Raw genomic sequence first — 24,378 nt, 5'->3', positions numbered from 1 at the left:
GATGGGTTGAGCTCGGAAGTGTTCCCGATTGCCTCGCTTACTCAGTTGCCCGCCGCCAGTCCAGATGTCTCGACACAAGCCCGCGTCGGTGGTGCTAACGCTGCTGTTGGTGGTGCTGTTGGCGCTGATCCACCACCACCGCACAGATGCCAGATTCGTGCCCGGTCCGCCTTCGATACCCAGTGAGTAGCCAGATCGACAGGGGGTGTCACAGAAGTAAAAGTTGTTACCATGCCGCAATTGATTAGTTTTTCCTTTCTGCGACCCCCAAAAAAAAAGTTCGTTGAACATCAATAATTATTTACTCGTTAGGTATTTGCAAAAAACCACCGCCACGTTCGGAGGGCGTTTGTGCCATTGATATCGAGGGATTCTATTACGATCCGATTACATTTGACTGCAAGATGTACAAGATCGGGGCATGCCATTTGATTCGTGGCCAGAGTTTCGGCAGTCAGCAGGATTGCGTTTCCACCTGCATCCATGGGATACGCCGGAATCATGACTTTTATCTGAACGAGTAATATAAATAAATACGTAAACAAATGTACCCATAATGAATGAGTTTGATTCGGTGAGAGTTGATCAAATCTTTGAGAGCGGCAACCGAATTGCGTCGAAATGCTTAGTCTCAGCTGGATGTCAATCATCCGCCCCGTTGACCTGTGACGTAATTGTGTTTTTTCCATATGCTCGCACTATCAAAACGTGCGAAATTCTGTGATTGTGGCTCGTTTGGTACTCAAAGTTACTTTGTTGAACATTGAAACGCGTCTTGTGATAATATATTCCTGTGCTACCCTATAACGAAAGGAGTCTGTTAGTTCTGGTCACTCTTGGAATTGTAATTTATGTTGGTGAAAATAATAGTATACATAGGAAAATTTGTAAAAAATTCTGAATCCAACGAACATTTGTCAATGCAAATTTAAATTGATTGGCCCGCGCTATCTACAAACCCAAGTAATATAATCGGCACACAATGTTGCTCTTTGGCTTCACCCCATTACATCACAACAACAAATGTAATGTAGATGATTCAGATGCAGATAGATGTGGGCTATTTACTGAGGGAATAACTAGCTCGTTGCGTATACGTCACGTTGGCCTTATCAGCCTTGCACCTCTCTGCGTTCATCTTAGCCTTCTGCAACAGGCACTCGCCGGATTTAGCTGGAATTGGAGGAGAGCCAACCCTCAGTACGATCACCATCCCCCAACATCATCATCGATGATCAGACATGCAAAATCTCAGTTCGCGATGCTGACGTCTTATCAATCCAAACACACAGAGAACGATTTGTTGTTTTATTTAAATAAAACAATGTGTTCTAGAAAATAACAAAAAGTATAGGTAGTTTCAATGTCTAGCGCTGAATATAAGTAATAGTGGTAGGACATAAACTTGGACTAAGAATGGGAAACGAAGTTAAAAGTTTTGTTCAGTGTACGTTTTAATTCTCTCAGCAGAATTCGAATCAGCAGCAGAGCTGCTGGCAGAGCGACTCCGATTACAAATGTGTGCCTCGGATGCCTTTTGTTCGAGGCTTCAAGTCGAGTTCGCGACTAGCCGTTTAGTCAGTGACCAAGTGTGTGGTGAACCAAATCCGCTTCTTCATCCATCGAAGAATTTTCAGAAATTCAAAACTGCGCAAAGTCCAAGAAAAGTTGCAATAGAACCTTAGAGTATTCCCTATCTGCATACCCAACTGCCAACAGCTGCCACAAAGACTTAGCGCATTTTTTCGACTGGGTTTTTGCACTCTAGATGAACTTTGCCGTGCGACGAGTATAAAAAACTCATAAAATCCAGCGAAATTGCAAAAAGACAATAAATAAATAAGAAAAGCAGACGGATCGGCCGATCATCCATATACTATAGGCTTTCAATCACTCTAGAATCGGACACATTCCGCACTGCCTCTTATATATGGCGAGCTGCTGCGCATTTGTGTTTGTCCTGAACCAGATTGACATCATCGGGGCCAGGGAGCAAAGCAGAGCTGCTCTACAGAGTTGACCAACTTGAGTCAGAGGACTCCATCGCTATCCATCCAGAGAACTTTCAAAAGTTCTGTAAAAATGGCCAACTACAGTCAGCTAAGAATCATCATTGGATTTTGTGTGATTTTGGCCGTTATCCTGGACCAACCATTCACTGCAGAGGCGGTTGTTCGTAAGTATTCAAAGAATTCTCATAATCAATGAGGAAAAATATTGAAAAATCAAAATCAAAATGGTGTTGGGTTATCTGCTTTTTGTTTTTCAACCTGTCAATGCCAAAATTCTGAGGGCAATGACTTCGGATTAACCTATCTTAAACATTTTAAATGAAACTACCTAAAAATACAGCTTAATTTATATGCATGCACCAAAATGATTTAAATACTTGGAAAAACAATATTTTTCTAAATGTAACGCTGGAATTGTAATATATATAATATTTATTCCAGGAGATGCATGCCAGACGGCGCCGAATAAGAACGTGTGGCTGTGTAGCCCAACTACCCTGGGCATATTTTTCGATCCGGAGACACAACGTTGTCGCTACATGGGATGCAGTAATCGAAAGCTGTTCTTGACCCTCGAAGACTGCGAAAAGATTTGCAACAATCCGCGGCACATCAAGCGGCGCAACCACTCAAAGGCCAATGAAACATCACATTGAATGCACCAAAGGGAAAGAAAATACCCTTCGTTGTTAATTGTCACGTGCCTTATTTAGTGGAATGTAATTATTATATTTTTATTTTTGAGTTACAAACCAACCATACTTACAAACATTGAAAACCCAGTTGGAGCTTGAACTTTTCTAACCCTAAGATTGAATGAATATCTAGGATATTGCCTCAATAACACAACATAGAATATATGAAAACATAACCACCAGTTTGTAGTTTTTACCTATGTCTTTTGTTTTTAATTTCAATCGTAGTTATTGTAACTGTGACATTTCAGTTGACATTCTCAAATATCACGGCAGTTGAACTCGCACTCAGCTTTGGTGCTAAATCGATTGTCATTACCGCCACATCCGCCGTAGATGAAGGGTTCGCAGTGGCGCTTTATGGGATTGTAGGCATAGCTCTCCACGTATCCGAAGCACCGACCACTGATCATGGGCTGCAGGCACAGTTTCACTACACAGATTATACAGATTATATAGATATCACCGATTAGTGGGTGCCATTACCTCTCTTGGAGGCCGCCCCTGAATGGTGCGGAATCAACAGGAGGAGGCCAACCAAAAGCCACTGCCAATGAGCCGGCATCATGACATCTAGACTTGGTGGTGATCGGAGGTCCTCTCGACTTCCACTTGCAGCGATACTCAACCGTCACGTTCTTGGGCCCACAACTCACTGAACCAGGCTCTCTGTGTTTACAAATGCCTTCAAATGCTCAGACCTCATACTCGTTTTTATAACACTTTTTGTTGCCAATATTCAACATTGACCAAGTTAACAAGTGGCAATGGTTTAAGCCAAAGCAAAAGTGGAATGCCCTTCATATTAGCTGTCTTAGGTCTCGCGATTTTGATTTGTTTATGTATAAGTTAACCAACATTTTAATGTTCGTACCTTGTAAATATGAAATATAATTCTGCCGACAGGCTGGGTGCTATAATCGAAACTCCCCATCACATACCCTACAGTGGCTCCCATAAAAATCAACGCTCGCGGAGATGACGTAAAAAGACTGAGCAGAAGGCAAAAAAAACATGTTCCGCATTTCAATTGGCAGCTCAACAGCAACAAAAGCGGCTCTGCCAATACTTTGCAATCAACTACGACTTGGTAAGGTGTTTAGATTGACAGTGAGAAACGCGTTTTCAATTTCAATTAAGATTCGCTTTCAACTTCAACCAGTGCAACTCATGATATTGAAACAAAATAAACAATATATTACAGATCTTTATTTTGGAGGTGCTGCCAATCAAATAAGGGAACCGATTGAAAAGTCTTGCACTTGAAAATGCCCTTCTCAAATTGAGTGTCCAACTTGTTATGCATAATTCATTTGGCCAAGTAATAGATGCCGTTTTGGCGTTTCTTCCAACTGCACAAATATGTCTCTAATTTAGTAATTAAACGCTACTGACGACGGGGACCAATTAACGTCCGGGGCTCAATTATTTCAGGCAAATTAAACAGCTAACTGAATTGTCGCCCCGCACATCTGACATTTTGGCCACTCAATCAGGCCCGAAATGTTCGACCCTCTCATGTGTGCTAATGAATAAATAGCACGGCAGTTTGACAGGACCCAAACTCCTGGCATTCCTCGAGCATTGGAATTATCGTTACATCATCATCGCCGAGCGATAATTCAATTTGCACTGCGAATTAACACCTGGCATCGTTTCAGTTTCTGTTTCTGTTTCTCCTGCTGACCATCTTGGCTTGTCCAGCGTTCTGGCCCTAATGTGGCTCTAATTATCGCCCTTGCCCAGAACTTGAGTCCTTTCCCATCCTGTCAGCACACAATGCAACTTTAATGAGCCCCACAAAGTGCCACACACGCACAGAATAATGGAAAATGGACCTATTGGACATGGCCCTGACATTCGAATTTATTATGCAAATTGTTTGCAGTTTATGGCTCAGTTTGGGGTGTGCCACTTGGCCATCGAGGAGTGAAATACGTTATGTATTGGTATTCAGTTTTATCAAATTCAAGATGTAATTTGTCCAAACTGTACGTCCTGTTACCCTTTTCTATGATCTTCAAATATCTATACAATTGGCTTTGCAGTCCTCCAATCGTTTGAAGAAGTTACCCCTTCCGGAGCAGTCACCAGTTATCCTTACACACCTATGCTTCCTCGGTATGTAGGCGAAACCCTTGCACTTTCCCACAAAAGAGGCCTTTATGCCACAGATGGCTATAACACAGGAATGTTTGGGTCAAAAACGATATGGAGTAACCATATTTCATAAAACTTACGGTTCTGCGCGGTTATCAAAGCACATAAACAAGATAAAATGAGCGCCATGTAGATCGATCTCATTTTTATATATTTAATTCCGGTTTCTTTTTCCTAGCTTGATGATATTAATATTCTGAAATTGGTGTAACGACAATAAAAATAAAAACATTTGTAATATCGGTGTCTAATTAAATTGGTTCAACCTTGAAAAGAAATATACCATGGAGACCAAAACCAATTGCTCATAGTCGATATTTGAATATTAATATTATTATAATTGTATTTCATAGTCTGTTCTTACTTTCTAATAACAAATGCATCCTTAGGGCATGTACAAACATTTATGTTACTGAATATACTTTAAGCATGTGTATTCGCAGGATTCTTTGTCAAAGAAATAGTTGCCCCTTGCCATACACCGAAGAACAATTCGACGACATACATTTCTACGAGAATCATAGGTGTATCCATGGGCCTTGACATTACAAGGTCCATAAGACCGAGGGGACTGATAGCACTTGTCAGGAGCTAAGTGAAATTAAAAAGACTGAGTAAAAGTGTTATTCATAGCACTTACAATCTCTATATGCCATCACAATCCCTAAAAGGGTAAATAATAATACAAAAGCACAAAACGATCTCATTAGCAATGAGTGAAACAACACAAAGAAAATGGAAGCAGGTTTATATAGACTGAAAATATCTGAAAATAGGAAGTACCTTTAACTAATTAAATTAGCTTCAGGTGTTGCTAGGAAACAATTCGGTTCTGATTGCAATTTTTTCTTGAACATATTTTCAGCGAATAATAGAATGTAATTTTAGTTCCCAAGATAGAGAGCAAGTATATATTTGTACCTTGCACATTCTAATATAAATGACTATTTTTCTCGCTCGATGATTTCAAGGTAATATTTTGTTTTGCAAGTTGATTCGCAGGATGCTTTGTCATCGAAAAAGTTATCCCTTGCATCACATTGGCCAGAAATTCTACGGCATTTGTTTGCGGAAGCTATGAAAGTAAATCCACTCTTGATTTTTCTACACCATCCAAAGAAAGTGGCATCAAGATGGCAGACAGCTGGAGGAAAGGAATATTTTTAAAAATGATTTTAAATGTTTTCCTTTGGAACTTACAATTTCCATATCCCATTTCGAACCCAAAAAGGGAAATTAATAAGACAAATATATAAAACGACCTCATCTCCAAACAACGAGCTCTGATCAACTGAGAGTGTTTTTATACATAGACAACTAATAGAATTAGTTCTGGATATTACATATTTAAAATTTGTTTGCAAATAACGGGGGCTCCACAAGATTGAAAACAAATCTTATTGCTTGCACATGTCTTCGCACTCCTCCTCGAAATTGAAAACAAATCTTATTGCTTGGACATGTCTTCGCACTCCTCCTCAAAATTGAAAACAAATCTTATTGCTTGCACATGTCTTCGCACTCCTCTTTTTTGCTAAAATGATTTCCATTTAGAAGGCATCCCTGCCAGAATACACAGTCGTTTTTATATTCAACATAGGAATAGAGGTCTGTCAATTCCAGGCATGATCCTTGGACAAAAGGTTCAAGATTACAAGCCGCTGAGAGAAGGTATTACATTATTAAGTATTAATTATTAATGAATAGTTCTCCTTTGAACTCACTGCCATTTATGTCCGCCGTTAAAGCTAATATTGTACAGATCAAAATATATACTTTCATCCTCAATGTGTGTATATTTTGAATCAACGTTAAAAACTCTGCTGAAACTACCAACATCGGGCAATAAGTTTACCTTTATCCTTTTTATTAATTACCCGAAACTAATTAATTGGGTTTGGAATTATGTAAAATATTGGCCATGCAAATGGGAAGTAAATTATTGTGTTAATGATATTAGGGTATGAAAAGGAATAATTGTATTAAAACTACAAAAATTAAATTATTTATTAAAAATGCAGACTGCCAAAAGTTAGGAATAGCACAAAAAAGAAGGCCAGCAAAAAGTAGGCAATCTTTTTACAACACCATGAGGGTATTCCATCGCACGGCAAAGAATATCTGCTATCAATACCTGCTAGTATTTAATATATTATAAATAAATAACAATCAGAATTTTATGACGTTATTCAAAGTTGCTCAGCTTTATTTTTGCACAGATCTTCGCAAATTACTTTAGTTTGAAACCTATTTTCGTTGCCACCACAGCCTCCGTATGAGAACTCCAGGCATTCGTTTTGGTCTGGGTGATAGGAAAACCAATTGGAGTAGTGTGCGCAGGACATAATTTTTCCAAAGCCATTAGCCGCAGGCGTAAGCTGACAGATTTCTAAATATATAATTATTTTACACATTTTGGGAGTGTTATATAATGATGAAATACACACTAACCATCTGCTGATTCCGCATTAACACCAGCTAATGCAATGAATAAATACAATATATTGATAAACATCTTTTTCCCGGTAAAACTTGGTTTAGATTGAAGAACTTTCTAGTGGAAGATGTCTTTATAATTCTATAATTCGCAATAACCGGGCTTAAAGTGTGCCTAATTTGAAAAGTCTACAGTTTTCTTTTAAGTGATAGGGTATCGCTTTTTGTTTATTTTATTCATTTTAAGTATGTATTATTATGCGAGCACTATGAGTTCGAAAATGCGTTGCTATTATGTGCTGTTTGCTCGGTTGAAATGAAGTAATTAATCTCGCCAGCGTTCAACACGGCGTATGCGCAATGCGAGCTTAACTCACACATGGATGAGCAGAGAGTGAGCAAATGATTTAATTTGAACGTAATTGGTCGTCTAAGCGCGGCATATAGAACTGGAATATAGAACATTCGGACCAGTTCAGTTCACAGTCGTTGCTTTTAACGTTCAGTTATCAGGTTCCAAGCACAAAATGCTTCTGCGGGTGACCCAGTTTCTCTGCCTCGGGGCACTCGTATTGCTAAGTCTTATGCAACTTACGCAGGCAGTAGCCACTCCCAATAATAATAATAATAATAATAACAATATTAAACCGAAGGCTGTGGTTCAGGTGCAGCCTGGAAATCCACCGGGAATCAAGCCTGCAGTCGCCACAACCACAACTACAATCAAACCACAGAGACTGGTACCAGGTATGTTTATTTATAAACTAATCTGAAAACTTATATTTCTAAAGCTTGGATCTTTATTAAATCCCTTAATTTATAGATCCCAAATGCCTGCAGCCCTTGGAGGTTGGCCCATGTCGCATGAGCCTAGAGAGGTTCTACTACAACAAGGATAAAAAAGCCTGCGAGACCTTCAAGTACGGAGGATGTCGAGGCAATGACAATCGTTGGGGATTCCGACAAACTTGTGAGGAGGCTTGTATCCCCAAAAAGTGAACCATTGATGGCGGTCGAAAAATACGAGATTGTTTGCAAATTGTAAATGCTAGATGAAATTATTTGTTGTTGTATATTAAAATAATTACTTGAAATGGGTTTTTGCTAATGCGAAATATAAACTTTTTTTTAGTATAATTGGAATTAAGAAATTGAGTGCTTTATTTCCCACTTATATAAAAAATTGAAGATTACTTGATTATTAGAAAATAGCTTATTATGATTATTAGGAAGATTTCTTAGCCAAACAGTTTACCCATTTCTTCTGAAGCTCCAAAGCTTACCCCATTCGTTAGATACACAGATACACAAAAAACTTCAGCCGTCAATTAACCAGTTTATAGGTAATTCAGTTAGATTCCAATTCCGCCTGCTAAACGTGATTTGGCTGGCTAAAATTGTCACACCGATCCGGAAGCCACTTGGAATATGATTTTATGGCCAGCATTATGATTGACTTGCGTTGGTGCGTTGAACTGCAACTGAAGGTTGGGCCGCGAAAGCTTCTCGAGAGCTGTCAGTGCCAGGTGATATGGAAATGGACTTGGATATAGACGTCAGAGAGGCACCGCCGTGATTTACATGCGGCGACGAATCAGTTGGACAAACAAGCTGGCGCTCCGATAAATGAAGTACACAAAAAGAGGCAAAAACGGTGGGCAAAAACCCAGTTGAGTGAGTATAGTACGTGAGTAAATCAGTTCGGACTGATTGTATTTAAGCCACAATATCCGAGCGGACCGAAATCATTCGCTCATCATCCACTCAACGGACTCGCAATGTGCTTCAGATATAGCTTTATAGTATTCGCGGCTGTTCTGCTCCTGGCTGCCGGAATTCGGGCAGCTCCGTCGGATGTCGTCGTGGAGAAGGCGGATGATCCCGCGGTGACCAATCCCCTGCCGGATGCCAGTGAGCTCACTGTGCCGGAGGACTGCCATCAGCCCAAGGAAACCGGTCGCTGTTTCGCTCTGTTCTACCGCTACGCTTACAACGTGGATACTCAATCCTGCGAGGAATTCGTCTACGGAGGATGTGCCGGCAACAAGAACAACTTCGAGTCCAAGGAGCAGTGCGAACAGGCCTGTCTGGGAAAGTCTGCGGGTTCCTCCACGGACTCAACCACCGAACAAAGCAGCGAAGTGGCCACAGAAACTAGCACCTCGTCTTAAAAAATCGTAGTTCCTTAGTTTGTAATTTATTTGTCATCCAACTTCATCAGCCTTTTCAAAGCATTTCTTCACTGAGTTGATTATTTGAATAATTTGATTATAATTTTAAATAAATATACCATTGTGATTTATATATCTACTTCGTTTTATTCGCACACCTGGTACTAGCAGTACAGTGAATAGATACATTTGTAAGTGTCAGAAGTGGCAAGTCATTAATTGCGAAACCCGTCCGACTCAAAAAAACTTGAGTCATGAATACACGATCTTAATTAATCTTGGGAACTAAACAGTGTAAACAATAATTTCGATAAAATATGACTACTTTTATAATGTAATGTTTCCTACCGGTGTGTCTGTGTACTTAAGTCGCATAGACTCTGAAAACAAAATGTATAAATATATTACACAAGCAAAAGAGTAAATAAATGAAATTTGGGAGACAATCGGACAAACCCACTTCCGAATGACAAATCGGTGCCTAATCGTGTTTACTTTATTCAGAACGTAGTTCCTAGATTTATTTGCTATTCCGGCATTAATTTCAGTACAAACACTAACACATAAATAGTACTCGAAGTCTCGTCTGTTTATATACCAATTTCACGAGCACTCGTTAATGAACCGAAAGTTCATGAGCACATAGATAAGATCCCCAGCCGATTTGTAGTTCCCATCTGCCTATCGGCATGGCGTATATAAACTAGTGCTACACCTCCGATTGCCATTAGTCGTTCCACGGAAGCTGGGAGATATACATAGTTTTCAAAATCGCAATCAGTATGAAGTTCATTGCTGCCGTCTGCTTGATGTTCGCCCTGGTGGCTGTGGCCCTCGGCCTCAAGGATCGTAAGTTGGAAGCTGCTCAGGAAATCGAAACCCTTGTAATTCACATTCTCTTTCTATTAGCCATCTGTGGACTGCCCGCTGGTGTTGATGGCAATGGTCTCATCAAGTGTACCGCTTTTATGCCAAGCTTCAGCTATCATCCCGAATCCAATTCGTGCGAAAAGTTCATCTACGGCGGATGTGGTGGCAATGACAACCGATTTGGATCCCAGGAGCTCTGCGAACAGAAGTGCAAGGAATAAATTTGACCTCTATGCTATATAAAATATTCAATAAATGATTCTCGATACGTAACTTTTTGTACGATTTTTTGTACCTTTGACATCATTTAACATCACATTTTACATCACATAAAGAAAAAACATTGTTCGTTTTCCTTGCACTGTAGAAATTCTTAAATCGAGATCGTTTTTCTCTTATTTTTATTATTATTTTATTATATTATAGTATCAACTGAAACATTTATGTGGGATATTTAATCACTTTTGAAATGGACCTATCAAATGACTCACACATCATATGAAATATTTTATGGAGTTTTCGCCATGGTCTTTGTAAGTGTGACACCGTTTTTCCTATCGATAAGTGAAAACACATCCATAATTACAATACTTGTTTAGTTCAGTGTATACTTCATATGATAATACAATTTTAATGTGAGGGGCTTTCCCTTTCAGGCGGCCAGTAAACAAAGTCGTTTCTGGGAAGCCGACGAATGTAAACAATGCGGCAAAAATATTTACATAGATCGGTGCAAATTTTTGTGGAGATTTCCCAGTCGTATGTGAGCTTGATTTGTTTGTCGTACAATCACAGTGTTTAATGGAATCGGTGATTAGCGGAGAGTCAATGCAATGGCGTGGCTATATATAAAGCTACTTTAGCCGTTCAGCAGTTCAGTTTGTTCTCATCGCAATCGGCTAAAGGTTTTGAACATCTCTGAACTATGAAGCTGTTGATATTGGTTTTCGTGTTTGTTGCTTTTGTGGCCAACGCCTTGGCCCTGAAAAGTGGTTGGTTCCTAACTGTTCATAACTCAACTTGGTTTGTAATTTGAAATTTTTGTTAGCAATCTGTGGTCTAGCCCATTCCCGAAACGGAGATGGCATAATCTCCTGTGAGGCCTATATACCCAGTTGGTCCTACGACGCCGATCGAAACGAATGCATCAAATTTATCTACGGAGGCTGCGGAGGCAATAACAATAGATTCGATTCGAGGGAAATCTGTGAAGACAAGTGCTTGCAATAAAATTAGGTGAATCAAAAATCGAAAGCTTATGTATTTCAGTTAGGCATGGGCATGTACTTAATTTGACGCAGCTACTTTTTGATTTGCTAGCTCTATCTGAATTGAGACTCCCCGACTTGGGTCATCATTTTAATTGTATAAGATAGACCCCAATTCAAAATATTAAAAGTCCGGACAAACATTTATACTTTGCATTCCCGATGGGCATTACTTGATCTACGGATTCGGAGAGACGTTGTTTTCGAATCTCAAGTTCAAATGAGGCTAGTGGTTCTGGGCTGTTTGCTGCTGGCACTGGAGACAGTTAGCTGGTGTCTCAAAGATCGTGAGTTTAATTAATAAAATGTAATAAAATGTTTGTGTAATATAATCGTTTTCATTAGCTATCTGTGGACAACCGCCTGCAGCAAATGGCAACGATTTCATTAAGTGCGCTGGAAGTTTTGAAAAGTTCAGTTACTATCCACATATAAATTCTTGCCGAAAATTTGAATACGGCGGCTGTCTTGGAAATGATAATAGTTTCAATACCCTAGAAAAATGCCATAAAAAGTGCCAAGTAAATTTTTATACATTGCTATCGTGCTAAAAGGCATGAATAATTATTAAAAAACCCTTGAGTATATAAATCTTTCTGTGTTTGTTTCAAAATGTTCAATGTTCTTGGGCGGTATGCGGTCATTTTTTTTGTAATGAAGAGGCTATACAAAACCCAGAACATGGTGTGGACGGTTTAGTTTAGTCCATATTATACAGAAATCTGTGGCCTTTCCCACTCTCGGAGGAGAGTTATATACCAAGCAAAGTTGGGAAGGAAGTTGGGAAGATAAAATCGAACTGAAACTAATTAGCTTATTCTGTAAAATTTAATTTGGTTCACATTTAATGGTATGCTAATTGTATGGTTATAAAATGCGCGACTCGCTTCGTTTTGGGTCTCAGAATTTCTTTGCCTAAGACAGCCGAGGGTCCACAAATTTTTCTCCATGAAGCTGCTGATTCTTCTTTTTGTGTTCATCGCCCTTGCAAGCAATTCTTTGGCTCTGAAAAATGGTAAGCTCATATTATTTCATATGACATCTGATTTCTCCATTTTAACAACTGATGATTGTAGAAATTTGTGGATTACCCAATGGCTCTAGAAGCGGCTGCAGGGCACATGGGAGGTTCTGGACTTATGATTCCCAAGCGAACAAATGCGTTTTCTACACGGGATGTGGATTCAACGGATTCAATTTTTTTAATTCGAAGGAAGCGTGTATAGATAATTGCGTGGAGTAATATCTTTACTATAATATCTGTAGAATAGAGATTTACATTACAGATTCTTTAATCTTCATTGGGTTTTCCTATTTTTAAGATTTTAAAACACCTCTCGACCTCATTACTTATTACGACTGTGAAATCCTAAATTGTTCACACTTAACGGAAAGCTGTATGCGATATGAATACGAGTATAAAATACGCGACGCGGTTTGCTTAGGCTTCAAAGTTTTGTTGACTTAGTTAGTTAAACGTTCCCAATATTTTTCACCATGAAGCTGCTGATTCTTCTTTTTGCGTTCATCGCTCTTGCAAGCAATTCTTTGGCTCTGAAAAATGGCAAGCTCAAATTACCTTGTTTCATAGTTGATCGCCCCATTTCAACTATTTAATGTTTTATTTGTAGAAATCTGTGGATTACCCCCTGCCGCTAATGGCCTTTGCTTGGCATATTTCCGCCGCTGGTCTTATGATTCTCAATATAACGTATGCTTTCCATTTACCTACGGAGGATGTCAGGGCAACAAAAATTCATTTGAGACCCAGGAAGAGTGTATGGCTAAGTGCGTGGAGTAATATCTCTACAAAGATATCTGTATCTATGTACGAAACACAATACAATGCTCGTTTATGTTTGAGAAACGTTTAGTTAGCCTTACAAATCATCATTTAAGAGCACGAAGCTTTCTGAAACGAAGGGAAGGCACAATCTAAGCTTGAAGTACATAATACTTCACTATCTAATGTACAAATAGATTTACTGGACTGACATCTGCACTTATGTGCCAGTTCTTAGCTATCTGCCCACTTTCTATATAAGGCTGGCGGGCCTGCGAGATAAGCCAAAGCCATATTCCTGCCGATTTCTGCGTATATGTACACCTCTATAAAACGCTGGTGAGGCAAAGTCTGGCCCACCATAGTTCAACTGGAGTTTTGTCGAAAATGAAGTATATCGGCTTTGTAACCATCGCCTTTCTGCTGAGTCTGTCCAGCAGTCGTTTTTGGGTGCATGCTAAGCCGGGTGAGTAGGGATCGGATTGCCCCAGAGCTTGCAAAACTATGGATGATTCCCGATCTTTCAGAGATGTGCCAGCAGCCTTCTTCGATGGTGGGCATGGCGCAGGATGGAGCTGCCTGCATGGCTTTTATGCCGGCCTGGACCTATGACGCCTCCAAAAACGCCTGCACCGAATTCATTTTCGGTGGCTGCGGTGGAAACTCCAATCAGTTCTCTACCAAGACTGAATGCGAAAAGGCCTGCAAGGACTAAGGAATTACGAAAACAGGTTCACATCTTCACATCTGGGGCAAAACCCACGACCTAAAACAAAACAATCTTGTAACCTAAAAGCCAAAACAAACAGTCGACAATCTTGTTTCGCAAAATTGCAAACAAAATAAAAACGTTACTCTACCATCAAGGTTTGTTGTTTTTACCAGAGCTCAAGAGACCTGACCCTCGTCGATTGATAACCGATCCGGTTTGGGCCTATAGTATATATTGCGACCAACATCTCGGATCGGTCAACAGTTCGGTTTGAGATCTCAGTAACGCAAGTCCAAGCAAAATCAACATGAAATACCTAGCCGTTTTTGCCCTCATCTGCTGTCTTGTGGCATCAGCCTTTGCGGCTTTGAAAAACCGTAAGTAAAAGCGGAGAAAGCGGTCAAATTTGCAAATACGCTTAGCAAACCTATCGCCTACAAACCTATCTGAAGTACAGAATGGCCTCGAATCCCTTATTTAACTTGCGGTGTTTCTAAAATTGGTGTTTCAAACTGATCTTGCAGCAATCTGTGGCGAGCAGTTTGGCGTCAAGGGTACTTGCCGTTCCCTGCAACCCATGTGGACGTATCGCCCAGATACAAACGAGTGCATCACATTCCAATACTCCGGCTGCCAAGGAAACAACAACCTTTTCCACAAGGAGTCGGAATGCGAAGAGAAATGCAAAATTTAAGTGCCCATTTAGTCGTGAATAAAGTTGGAAGGTCGGTTTTGTTATCCTAATGTGATCATCTTTATTGTTTTCTTTATGAACTCGTTTAATATTTATTAATATTGGTTTGGCGGTTACTATACTTAGTGTTCGATTCAGTGTCATAGGCTAGGCTATATGTGTTCGATTCGTCGTTAGCTATATCTATATGCTGTAGTTTATAGGTATGTATATATATATTGCATTAGATTTTGTATATATGTTCATATGCATTCGCGTTTTAATTAATATTGTTAATCATTGGAGTTTTCCTCGGCTGTTGCTGATTATGTTGGGTTCAATCAGGGGTTATCTTTTCGCAATCTAACTGCCACAAACAAACAACAGCTAATTATCATTCTAACGTACCTAAGATTTTATTGAAGTGCATCTGTTTAATTGTTCTTTTTTTTTTTAATTTTTTGCCTTTTGTGTATACTTGGTTCAATTAAAGTTAGGCTAGAGCTTATTCTACTATTAAACTTTAAAATGTTTTCATTGTTTATTGTTACGAACGGGCTGGTTTGGGTATTTCATTTCAAAGATTTTCTCGGACTTTGATTGGAGACCAAAGAAAATGGCTTAAAATTTGTACAATTCTATAAATCTAGAAAATAAAATACCCAGCTTTTTCATTGCACACTCTGTTCGATTTTCCTCTGCGAACTTTTATTTATTCCATTTTGGTCAACACCACGTTTCCATTCAATGAACCCGATCCTACGATCGCTCCTGATCCTGGAGAGCCCTCCGTTGCTGCCACGCCCCCTGATGATTGCTGCGTGGGCGTGGTTGGTGGCGACAATGTGGCATGTTGCTGCTGTTGATATGCCACTGCCGATTCGGCCAGATCTAAGAGAGCGGCCGATGATGTGCCTCCTGCCGAACCAGATCCCGAACCAGATCCTGAGCCCGGGCCCAGACCGTTCATGGTCATGTCCTGAGCCTCGTGCTTCATTCTCATCGTGTTGTTATTGTTGTGATTGACCACATGCTGCCCCAAGGCCGGGTGGTGAGCGAAGGACAGGGGTGGCAAGTGGAGGCCCGGAAAAGCCAATCCTGCAGCAGCTGCCGCGTGCAGCGATTGCAAAAGTGCCGCCGAATGCTCCTGCGCCTTCCGCCGCAGTTCGGCCACCGAATTGGACCGCGGATCATGACCGGAGCCCTGGCCGGAGGACTTTGGTGACTCCGGCGAACTGGCCGCCGAGCTGCTGCTGACCGGAATGCTCAGTGGAGCCACCACCGATGAGCCCGGTGGCGGCGGGGGCTTCAGGGAGCAGCATGAGCACAGGCTCTGGAATGGAGAAACGCCTAAAAAAAAGAAATATATATATATTATATATTTAAGATTAAGTACAAAATATTTTCTCTGATTGTTAAAAACTACAGATTTGATTGATATCGAATTAAAAGTACCAAAATAAATAGATTAATTGCACTTAACTGCCTTTAATTGGATTAGCTGATTTTCAATTCTATTTAACTGGTCCTAAATTCAAGTTGTACTACGCAATGTGTTATTAAATTAACATTTTGTCAAGCCAGCAGATTTGATTTTGATGTATCTCTTACACTCCGTCTAATTTGATTAGACTGAAGTGATTCGGATTGACTTTGCCACTGATCGATTGGCCAGACTCACCTTTCAGGCCCGGGAAAAGCGGCTGATGGGTGAACTGGGCGGCCAAGTGGGGTGGCAGGAAAAGCGGTGGGTGGTTGGCGCTCCGCTGGGCCGCCGCTGCCGCCGCCGCTGCTGCCACGGCGCTCTGCTCACTCAGAACGGGACGAAAGCCGCAGTTGCTGCAAGTAAACAAGTTTGAGAAACAAGTTTTTAAAAATTATATAACATGGGCCCTGCTCTAGAAAAATTGGAACCATCTGTTTATTTGCGGAGATCAAAGGCGTAAATACAATATATAAAAACTGAAAATGAAACACCACAGCACGCAAGGCAAACAAAAACAGCAAACACAGTTTTAATTAACGCTTAATTGAAATAAATTAAAACATTTTTATGCGTAATTGCATTATTATTAATGAACCCAAATATTTTGTATGCACGATGGCGGGGGCGGGGCATAATCAACACCCAGTTGTCATTTTTGTGATCGTTTTAATTGAATGAAATATTACGCTTAGTCGCATGTCAAGGCAAATGGGAATGAATAAAAAACGAAACAGACACACAGACACCCCAGCCAAACAAACAATAAAAAGCATTTAATGCAATTTGAAAATTTTAATTGATAAGTGAGACAACGTTTGTGGAACTGGTAAATTCCTATGAGTCGCATAATCCCCATTAATAAAATTATGGAACATAATTTATACATACATTTTTATTAGAAATAATTGCGTTTAATCAACGACGGCGAAACTTCAACTTCAGTAAGTGAAAAAATATGCAATTTCCATTTGTTCAAATTTACATTAGGCCTGCGGCAGCCGAGGGAAAAGTGTCTAAAATTTGATAATTCCTGCAAAAGATGGGGCTGGCTCTGTGGTCATAACAAATCTCTGGAAATGCTAATCGAGTTGGGGGACTTACGAGGATTTTCCAGCGCGGAAAATGACAGGCAGGCCTCGCGAATGGCGACCACAACCACCGAGAGCAACGGACCACAATCGTCGCGGCCACTGTCGCTTTTAATTCTGTTCGTATTTCACTTTTCATTTGTCCTCCTGCCAGAACAATTTTCCCCTCCATTTTCCTAAGCTTCTCATGTTTCTGGCTTTCCCTTAGCCACCCACAGTTTGTCGTGATTTTTGTCGAGTTTTTCTCGTTTCCTTGCTTTTTTCGGCAGTTGGAAAAACGCAAAACGCTTGGCCGCTTGAAACGGAATTTTCAATGAGGTAATTGGATTTTTTCCTGTGTTCCACAATGATGGTTTTGTCAATTTTCAATTTTTGTTTTCATTTTGAGTTAGAACTTGAAAAGGAACAAATAGAGCGCTCTTTGAGATTGGAAAATCCCTAAACACAATTTAAGAAAATTTAAGTTTATGTTCTGAAAGCTATAGGGCTCATTAATAGAAACTCAAAAGTTCAAAATAGCTATAAACTTCTAAAGTAACTAATGGCATTTTTGGTAGAAATATCCTTTTTATTGGAAAGTCAACTATTCATCTCATATATACATTTCTCCCACTTGCCCCTTGGCTCCTAATTAAGCTCCGAGCCAAAAAGCAAAAGTCCAGATGAGAAAGCTCAAATAGCAGCCATAGGAAAAACAACGAAGGCAAACACTCGGGCGTAGACAGCACCGCCCCTCCCCCCTTTTTGGCCCCAACCCTCTCTAGTTGCGAAAAAAGCAGTAAACTTAAATGTTTGCGTATAATTAAGCACTCATCCTTTGGTCGTAATTAAATTTTGCATGTGCACATCCAGCAGATGTTGGATGTTGGATGCTGGATGGACCCGAGAGTCTGCAGCTCGGGGCTTCGTTCTAGAATAGCTCTCTCCTTTTTTGCCCCACGTTGCCGCCTCTTTTTAACCCCTGGCAGCCCCATCTCTCTTAGCCAGATAAGCCTCTCTCTTTCGCTTTGCTTTTTTTTTTGGGCACTAGCTAAAATATGCTAATTGCTATAGGCGACTTTGCTGCACTGCGAGATATACATACTTACTGCAGATGAATATTTATAATTAGTTATTCATAATTATATATTAAAAATTGCAAATCTTTAGTTGTTAGTGTTTCAAAATACTTGCTGATTGACTATTACAAACATGTAGGGTATAACATTTTTTCCAGTGCTTGAAGCTGAGAATGTGGGGCTTTGCCGTGTCCCACGCCCACTCAACTGCCGCCGCCTTAATTGCTATACTCATAGACCCCACCCCCCGCCCCACATTTCCCTCTCTCTCTAATTAAGACATTCACAAGCTCGAGTGTTGTCGTTGAGCTCGTTAGTTAGTACATAACTTTTCCTCCGGGCAGCAAAGAGATATGGAGGAAAAGTCGGGAAATGGGGTGAAAGTGGGGGCTATGTCAATGTCAATCTTGGGGGCTCCGGCTCAGCTTCCACCTTGAGTTGCCGCAGAAGTTTTTCTTAAAATTTTCGCACTTTTCGCAGATTGCATTTAACGAAGGATAAAGTTTTCACGACTTGACATGCACATGGAAAATTCACCCCTTTTTTGTGTGCGTGTGTGTGTGTAATTAGTCGGGCAAACATTTTAATGCTTTACGCAATTCTAACAAATTAAACTCAAGCAATCAACACCTACACGGGCTTAGCTTTCCCGCATCTGGCCGTCAAGGCAAACTTAATTTCCGCAAAGTGTATCTTTTTCCACGAAACTTTTTGGATCCCCCCCTCGCGGCTCCACATAATGCTTATTATATTAGGCTGCCCGAAAAGTTTGGAAGCACGAAGGCAGCTTATTTTAATTGCATGATGAATATTAAAATATTTGCTTAATTTATTATTCAAGCATTCGCATTCGTGCGCGCAGCGTAAGCGGTCGTTGTATCCGCACACCTGAATTTCACCTGGAATGTGGGTAGATATTTATATATACTATAAGTGGGTACACATAATTTGGGGCCCTCTCTATGCGAATTTTCGGGGTAGATTCCCACGGCCGAGCTACATACACATGAACATACATATTTAGTTATTTGTGCATAAAGAATTTGCGGCGGGGGTGAATAAAGTGGAGTGGAGCTCAGAGATTTGGGGCTGCTGGCGGGTATTCAATTAACATTTTTAACTGGAAACTTATTCCAGCGAATGATTATGCGTTTGGTTTGAGGACTCCTTTTATGGGAAATTATATTTCGATGGATTTTGTAGATATTTAATACGTGTATTTATTTGAAATTATTTGCCAACTGCTTGTAGTTGGCATATTTTTTTCCAGCGCATCTTAAGTACAGCCTTGCAATAAAAACTGCATTTAAGTGTTTTTGAGTCGTTGCATAATTTGTATAATTTTTTTGTGTTTTTGGTTCCCTTAAGTGGCCGTGTATAACCGGTTTTTCGCCAAATATGGATCGAACTTCAAGAGTCTCCTCTTACGTCACCGTCGACGACCTTGGCCAACCGAAACAAGTGCGGATTAGTGCTAAATAATTATTTATTTAGTTTTTGCGATTGCCCCATTTGCATAAAATATGCCTGACTAATGTGATGATAAATGCTTGCGATGATACGCTTCAGTTCAGATCGAGATATTCGTTTGTGCTGATGGATGGCAAGGACATCCGGTTCTGGGGCATTTGAATAACAATATCACAGGCGAGATGTCACAAGTTCGGAGTGCTCGAGATTGGGAATTGATTTGGTCAACCGTTACAGCAGCACAAACAGCAGGGATTCGGATTCACAGGAGGAGTCGGGTGAAATGATTCAGCAATCGGAATCGCAACGCGTGCCCCTTCTCAGTGGGCTGTCCTTGGTCCTCAACGCCGGATCCTGTTCTTTTTATTGTGGTGTAATGTTTGTTGTTCCAGCGCGTTGACATGTGAGCCAATACTTTTTATTCCCGTTTTTTTCGGAATCTGCCCACCCATGGCCTCTTTGCCGTCTGATGAGACCGCCCACCGACAGAGGAAAATAATTTGAGGGGAAGTCTAGCAAAAAAGAAGCTAACCCAAGCCACCGCCTTTTGTGCGTTTTCGGGCTGGTGGCATATGGTTAGACTCTCCGCAGAAAAACTCAAACGACAAACAAAACACCCTCGTTTACGCCCAATTTAATTTTCAAGTAGCTTTTTATGGCCTTGTGGCCGGGCATTTTTGAATTTTAGATCTGAATAGCTAAAAGCGAATGGAATAACGGAGTTAATAATCTTTAGAATTGGAAATGAAGGAAAAAAAAAACGGCTAGATATGAGAGCATCATAAAGATTAGTATCTAGGAGACTTAGAATAATGTAATCAAAATATATTTCAGTTGAAAGTATGGAATGGCTATAAGAAGTTTTCGTGGCTAATCAATATATTTCAGATAAGTTACTTGCTGAATACAAATATCCAAACTTATTAGTTGGTAAGCCAATTGTTAAGCTTCTGTAGTGGCAACAGATTCAACCCCTCGTTATATCCGTTTCAGCACCCTTACTCGATCCCTCCCCTTGTCGGCCAGTGTAAACGATTATAAACCCAACGATCTGCTAATTGCCTGCGTGTCATTAAGCCTCCACTTACAAAGGAATTAGACAAACAAACAATAAAATTGATGGCAAGTGTCGCATTTTGTCATCAAGCTGCGACAAAAACAACTGCCAGGAAAAAATAAAGGAGAAGTGAAAACAAACTGCTTTTCAACCCCTGGCAAACATTTACAAAAATCCGGCAAAACAAGAAATTGCGACAAAATGTCACCCCCAAGTGGGCGATGCCCATGCAGCCATCTCGCTCTCTCCTTTCTCTTGCCTCTCTGTCTAATCCCCTCTGGTTTTCTTTCGGCGACGATGACTAAATTAGCAATTGATTAAGGGGGTTGGGCGAGTGGGTGGCTTGGCGAGCCAGCCAGACAATGACCGCAATGAGAGCTGTAATGACATTAGATGCTTGGCCGGGTGGACAATGCGATTCTTGACTCCCGATCCCTTGTTTTTCGCCTCTCTACACGACTTGCACTCAGCGAAAAGTCTTACTAATGGTACAAAGAACTTAATATCCCTACTATTCGACACTTAAATAACCCTCTTAAAATGGAATATTTCATGTGTGTTATTTTATTTGTATTATATTCTTTCCAGCAAGTATAGCTCTAAGAACCTGAGTATATAATATTCAATTCATTTCGTTTTGCAAAGAGTTTTTTGCCCAGTGTACTTATGCCATCGACTCCTGTGGCGCTTATCTCTTTATTCTCGACTTTCTGTCTTTTTCCCGTTGGGTTTTCCCGACTCACGGGTTATTGAACAGGCGTGCGCAGCGGAAGGCGTTCTACTTAATGTTTTGGATGGAAAACGTTTAAATTCCATTGGCGCACTTCCGGTCAGCGGATGTCGTGTGCGCCAGCGGAAACATTAAGAGAGCAGTCTCCTCCTCCGAGTGCCCCCGTCCCAAGAAGAGAATCCCACCCCATTAGATCGCCGACCCCCCGCTAATGATGACGGTCATCATCGATATGGCCGACACGTGCAATCCCGAGGGCGCCCAGTGTCTAATCATTGGCGGAACTCCCGCCATTGTCTCAGGCATATGTGGGATATGCTAGATGGATATCCTGATGGTATCCTTCGCCAGCGGGTGAATCAGAAGATAAATGACTTGGATGTTAGTGCTTCGAATTGATTTTCGCCGGATGCTTTGATTCGTTTTTATTGGCTGCAATTGTGTAATTAGGCTATCCCAATTCTAAATGCGATTTCTTAGCATGTTTTACTCGGACTTAAATCAGTGCACTTAAAAACGTATAATACCCAAAAATATGCATTTAGTAAGTCGACTCACCTATCGCTGGCATTGCTGCCACCTCCAAAGTTTCCAAAAATGTGGCTTCCAAAAGCGGCCGCCGCAGCCGCCGAAGAGTGCGGCATCTGCGGGGCGTGTGGGGTGGTGGGCGTGGGCGTGGATGAGGCCGAATTGTTGGAGGAGGCCGCCATCCTGGAGCCCGTGGTCAGGGACATGGGTCCGCCCACCTCGATGGGTGAGTCGGTGTTCCGCGAGTTCGAGGGGCTGCTCGGCCCCTGACCACCGCCTCCGACCAGGGGCGTGTGCTCCCGTTCCCTGTGCATGCCCGATGGGGAGGGGGATCCGGCACTGATGGAGCCCAGCGACTGGGAGGCAGAGTGCGGGGTGGCGGTCAGCTGGTTGGAGGACAACGGACGCTCGTTGTCGCTGGAGTCCAGGTGCATGCCGCCGCCAGGACTGCGGGAATGGGAGTGGGAATGCGAGTGGGAGTGCTGCTGCTCCATTTGCCCGTTGGCCAGCGGACTGTGCGACCTCTGACGAGGCGGCAAGTCATCCATGTCATCGTCTATTTCACCCGTTATGTCTGGCGAGGATTCACGGGAGTCGTGCAGCTGAAGAGGCAGAGAAGCGATAATTTAAATAAGTAAATATTCATTGCTTAATTTTAAGGAGTCCTTTGCCATCTTGTAATTCAATTTACTACCTTATCCAAGGAGCTGCTGCTCTCTCCATTTTCCCGCTTCCGCTGCTCGTCCTTGAGGCGCTCCGCCTTGCGCCACTTGGCCCTGCGGTTCTGAAACCAGACCTGCGGGTTGGCAAAATGGAAAACTCGAATGAAATTGAGAAAGTTCCGAAGCAAATTGCCATGATATGGCCACATGTCTATTATTATTTATGCCACGGGGCGAGTTGGGGCCTCGTTGACTGCCGTGCCAGCCAATGGAAAATTGAAAAACTTTCCCCGCATACAGATGAAATTTTCCACCTCAGAAACTTTAACAATTTGCTGTGGCTGCGCCACCCCGAAAAATGAAAATGTTTGCGTTTCCCTTTGTCTCTCCGGCCAATCTAAGACGTAAACAAACAAAATCAGATTTTCAATTTTCCCCAGAAAGACAAAACAAATTTGGCCCGTAATCAGCGCCTAAATTGGGCGGTGGATGGCGGCGATAACGGTGGAGTTTTCCCGGTGGGCGGGGCACCTCACACACACACACACACATGGAACATGGCCGCCCTGCTCTAATGAGGCTCAATCAAGACAATGCCTCGGCATCCTTAGACACATCCTTTGGATTGCTTGCTTATGCGCGCGTGCTTCCTTTTTGTGCCCCCCATTTTCGCCCCCTTTCCTCAGCAATTTTCCTTACTTCCCGTTCGTTTCGTTTGCTTTTAGTTCCGGTTTGCGTTGATTCCCCAGCTTAGAGCGCCCTCTAATGGGATTTCCTCCTACTCGGGCGCCATCTTGAATGGAAATCACTCTCTATGTGCTGTCTGTGTGTGAGTGCGTGTGTGTGTATGTGTGCAAGTAAGTTTCCTAATCAAAATTCAAATTAGACATTGTGCAAAAGTTGGCATTTTGGCTTCATTGTTGTAATCATAACGCAGATAAAACAATTTCAGCATACTTTGCCCTCCAGGCGAACACCCCATCCTCTCCAGCTTTCTCTCTGCCAGCCGCCATGTTTCCCCAGACTTCCCCAGTGTGCTCCTGCTCCTGCTCCCGTATTTTTGCTGGGCAAACAATAAATTGCGCACAATCCAACCCCCAAAAGGGAGGACTCCACCGACACCCATCCCGCCCAGAAAAAAGAGAGCACCCACAACCCTCCACAGCGAGGTCGGAACTTTGCCAGTCTTCCTCGTTTTTTGGTGGTGACGCCCACCAGTTACTTAATACAATATTTATGCCATAAGCACATTACCAATAAAATATGGCTGCATAAATTTTTTTCTCTCTGTACTGTGTGGGGGTAGGTGGAGAAAGAGACAGGCAGATGCGGCGAGAAAGAGAGCAAAGCGAACGATAAAAGCGGCTTCTCCTTCTGACTGCTCCTGTTATTATGGCAAAAATTGAATAATGAATAACAATTGTGTGCGTCTGTCTCCCTCCCTCCGGCTGTTGGCATCTCACTCCCTCGCAATCATAATTTCATGCACAATTTTCTTTTGTTTTATTACACACAAATT

The 24,378-nt window shown here is 41.5% G+C and overlaps 17 protein-coding genes and 1 long non-coding RNA gene across 18 annotated transcripts in view; 11 read left to right on the top strand and 7 right to left on the bottom strand.

Moving 5' to 3' along the window:
* The first annotated feature begins 29 nt into the window (after positions 1-29).
* LOC6730906 lies at positions 30-557 on the top strand. The gene is made up of 2 exons (XM_002078034.3): positions 30-182; positions 313-557. The coding sequence occupies exons 1-2, from the start codon at positions 65-67 to the stop codon at positions 522-524; spliced, it is 330 nt and encodes a 109-aa protein (XP_002078070.1). The 5' UTR covers positions 30-64; the 3' UTR covers positions 525-557.
* A 979-nt stretch (positions 558-1,536) lies between these two features.
* Positions 1,537-2,907, top strand: LOC6730905. The gene is made up of 2 exons (XM_002078033.4): positions 1,537-2,176; positions 2,454-2,907. Exons 1-2 carry the CDS (start codon positions 2,083-2,085, stop codon positions 2,666-2,668), a joined length of 309 nt encoding a protein of 102 aa, XP_002078069.2. The 5' UTR covers positions 1,537-2,082; the 3' UTR covers positions 2,669-2,907.
* Positions 2,898-3,392, bottom strand: LOC6730904 (chymotrypsin inhibitor SCI-III). The gene is made up of 2 exons (XM_016179489.3): positions 3,194-3,392; positions 2,898-3,140 (listed from the first exon to the last, which is right to left on the bottom strand). The coding sequence occupies exons 1-2, from the start codon at positions 3,273-3,275 to the stop codon at positions 2,968-2,970; spliced, it is 255 nt and encodes an 84-aa protein (XP_016023338.1). The 5' UTR covers positions 3,276-3,392; the 3' UTR covers positions 2,898-2,967.
* Positions 3,393-4,530: 1,138 nt separating this feature from the next.
* LOC123327044 (kunitz-type serine protease inhibitor stephenin-2) lies at positions 4,531-5,073 on the bottom strand. Its single transcript, XM_044922339.1, has 2 exons — positions 4,948-5,073; positions 4,531-4,885 (listed from the first exon to the last, which is right to left on the bottom strand). The coding sequence occupies exons 1-2, from the start codon at positions 5,009-5,011 to the stop codon at positions 4,728-4,730; spliced, it is 222 nt and encodes a 73-aa protein (XP_044778274.1). The 5' UTR covers positions 5,012-5,073; the 3' UTR covers positions 4,531-4,727.
* A 111-nt stretch (positions 5,074-5,184) lies between these two features.
* On the bottom strand, positions 5,185-5,607 carry LOC27207967 (kunitz-type serine protease inhibitor kunitoxin-Tel1). The gene is made up of 2 exons (XM_016183592.3): positions 5,508-5,607; positions 5,185-5,458 (listed from the first exon to the last, which is right to left on the bottom strand). Exons 1-2 carry the CDS (start codon positions 5,572-5,574, stop codon positions 5,277-5,279), a joined length of 249 nt encoding a protein of 82 aa, XP_016023336.1. The 5' UTR covers positions 5,575-5,607; the 3' UTR covers positions 5,185-5,276.
* Positions 5,608-5,751: 144 nt separating this feature from the next.
* LOC27208373 lies at positions 5,752-6,208 on the bottom strand. Its single transcript, XM_016183957.3, has 2 exons — positions 6,068-6,208; positions 5,752-6,011 (listed from the first exon to the last, which is right to left on the bottom strand). The coding sequence occupies exons 1-2, from the start codon at positions 6,132-6,134 to the stop codon at positions 5,812-5,814; spliced, it is 267 nt and encodes an 88-aa protein (XP_016023335.1). The 5' UTR covers positions 6,135-6,208; the 3' UTR covers positions 5,752-5,811.
* Positions 6,209-6,298: 90 nt separating this feature from the next.
* LOC27208531 (kunitz-type serine protease inhibitor conotoxin Cal9.1d) lies at positions 6,299-6,705 on the bottom strand. Its single transcript, XM_016184099.2, has 2 exons — positions 6,592-6,705; positions 6,299-6,528 (listed from the first exon to the last, which is right to left on the bottom strand). Exons 1-2 carry the CDS (start codon positions 6,647-6,649, stop codon positions 6,365-6,367), a joined length of 222 nt encoding a protein of 73 aa, XP_016023334.2. The 5' UTR covers positions 6,650-6,705; the 3' UTR covers positions 6,299-6,364.
* Positions 6,454-7,208, top strand: LOC120284247. Its single transcript, XR_005543464.2, has 2 exons — positions 6,454-6,538; positions 7,087-7,208. It is a non-coding gene; the product is annotated as an uncharacterized LOC120284247 (long non-coding RNA).
* Positions 7,043-7,618, bottom strand: LOC120284246 (male accessory gland serine protease inhibitor). Its single transcript, XM_039291152.2, has 2 exons — positions 7,319-7,618; positions 7,043-7,256 (listed from the first exon to the last, which is right to left on the bottom strand). Exons 1-2 carry the CDS (start codon positions 7,380-7,382, stop codon positions 7,057-7,059), a joined length of 264 nt encoding a protein of 87 aa, XP_039147086.1. The 5' UTR covers positions 7,383-7,618; the 3' UTR covers positions 7,043-7,056.
* A 97-nt stretch (positions 7,619-7,715) lies between these two features.
* On the top strand, positions 7,716-8,418 carry LOC6730903 (kunitz-type serine protease inhibitor bungaruskunin). Its single transcript, XM_002078031.4, has 2 exons — positions 7,716-8,050; positions 8,127-8,418. The coding sequence occupies exons 1-2, from the start codon at positions 7,831-7,833 to the stop codon at positions 8,300-8,302; spliced, it is 396 nt and encodes a 131-aa protein (XP_002078067.1). The 5' UTR covers positions 7,716-7,830; the 3' UTR covers positions 8,303-8,418.
* Positions 8,419-9,016: 598 nt separating this feature from the next.
* LOC27206523 (early lactation protein) lies at positions 9,017-9,607 on the top strand. The gene has a single exon (XM_016179046.3). The coding sequence runs from the start codon at positions 9,082-9,084 to the stop codon at positions 9,472-9,474; it is 393 nt and encodes a 130-aa protein (XP_016023333.1). The 5' UTR covers positions 9,017-9,081; the 3' UTR covers positions 9,475-9,607.
* A 564-nt stretch (positions 9,608-10,171) lies between these two features.
* On the top strand, positions 10,172-10,617 carry LOC6730901 (male accessory gland serine protease inhibitor). Its single transcript, XM_002078029.4, has 2 exons — positions 10,172-10,323; positions 10,384-10,617. Exons 1-2 carry the CDS (start codon positions 10,257-10,259, stop codon positions 10,563-10,565), a joined length of 249 nt encoding a protein of 82 aa, XP_002078065.1. The 5' UTR covers positions 10,172-10,256; the 3' UTR covers positions 10,566-10,617.
* Positions 10,618-11,180: 563 nt separating this feature from the next.
* LOC6730900 (male accessory gland serine protease inhibitor) lies at positions 11,181-11,598 on the top strand. Its single transcript, XM_002078028.4, has 2 exons — positions 11,181-11,336; positions 11,393-11,598. Exons 1-2 carry the CDS (start codon positions 11,270-11,272, stop codon positions 11,572-11,574), a joined length of 249 nt encoding a protein of 82 aa, XP_002078064.2. The 5' UTR covers positions 11,181-11,269; the 3' UTR covers positions 11,575-11,598.
* A 138-nt stretch (positions 11,599-11,736) lies between these two features.
* On the top strand, positions 11,737-12,203 carry LOC27208402 (hemolymph trypsin inhibitor B). The gene is made up of 2 exons (XM_016183983.3): positions 11,737-11,899; positions 11,958-12,203. Exons 1-2 carry the CDS (start codon positions 11,833-11,835, stop codon positions 12,161-12,163), a joined length of 273 nt encoding a protein of 90 aa, XP_016023330.1. The 5' UTR covers positions 11,737-11,832; the 3' UTR covers positions 12,164-12,203.
* Positions 12,204-13,026: 823 nt separating this feature from the next.
* On the top strand, positions 13,027-13,479 carry LOC6730899 (hemolymph trypsin inhibitor B). Its single transcript, XM_016179049.3, has 2 exons — positions 13,027-13,176; positions 13,244-13,479. Exons 1-2 carry the CDS (start codon positions 13,110-13,112, stop codon positions 13,411-13,413), a joined length of 237 nt encoding a protein of 78 aa, XP_016023328.1. The 5' UTR covers positions 13,027-13,109; the 3' UTR covers positions 13,414-13,479.
* Positions 13,282-24,378, bottom strand: part of LOC6730896 (homeobox protein aristaless) — a 34,903-nt gene continuing 23,806 nt past the window's right edge. The window contains exons 5-8 of the mRNA XM_016179487.3: positions 22,892-22,993; positions 22,228-22,799; positions 16,462-16,619; positions 13,282-16,130 (exon numbers count right to left, since the gene is read on the bottom strand). Of these exons, the coding sequence (XP_016023322.1) occupies positions 15,493-16,130; positions 16,462-16,619; positions 22,228-22,799; positions 22,892-22,993 (1,470 nt within the window). The 3' untranslated portion in view covers positions 13,282-15,492. The remainder of the gene's footprint in view (positions 16,131-16,461; positions 16,620-22,227; positions 22,800-22,891; positions 22,994-24,378) is intronic.
* Positions 13,727-14,261, top strand: LOC6730898 (male accessory gland serine protease inhibitor). The gene is made up of 2 exons (XM_002078026.4): positions 13,727-13,861; positions 13,923-14,261. Exons 1-2 carry the CDS (start codon positions 13,783-13,785, stop codon positions 14,108-14,110), a joined length of 267 nt encoding a protein of 88 aa, XP_002078062.1. The 5' UTR covers positions 13,727-13,782; the 3' UTR covers positions 14,111-14,261.
* LOC6730897 (male accessory gland serine protease inhibitor) lies at positions 14,356-14,851 on the top strand. The gene is made up of 2 exons (XM_002078025.4): positions 14,356-14,484; positions 14,632-14,851. Exons 1-2 carry the CDS (start codon positions 14,415-14,417, stop codon positions 14,799-14,801), a joined length of 240 nt encoding a protein of 79 aa, XP_002078061.2. The 5' UTR covers positions 14,356-14,414; the 3' UTR covers positions 14,802-14,851.

Source organism: Drosophila simulans, chromosome 2L, assembly GCF_016746395.2.
Source record: "Drosophila simulans strain w501 chromosome 2L, Prin_Dsim_3.1, whole genome shotgun sequence".
Lineage (NCBI taxonomy): Eukaryota > Metazoa > Arthropoda > Insecta > Diptera > Drosophilidae > Drosophila > Drosophila simulans.
This window is presented reverse-complemented; position numbering and strand designations above follow the sequence as displayed.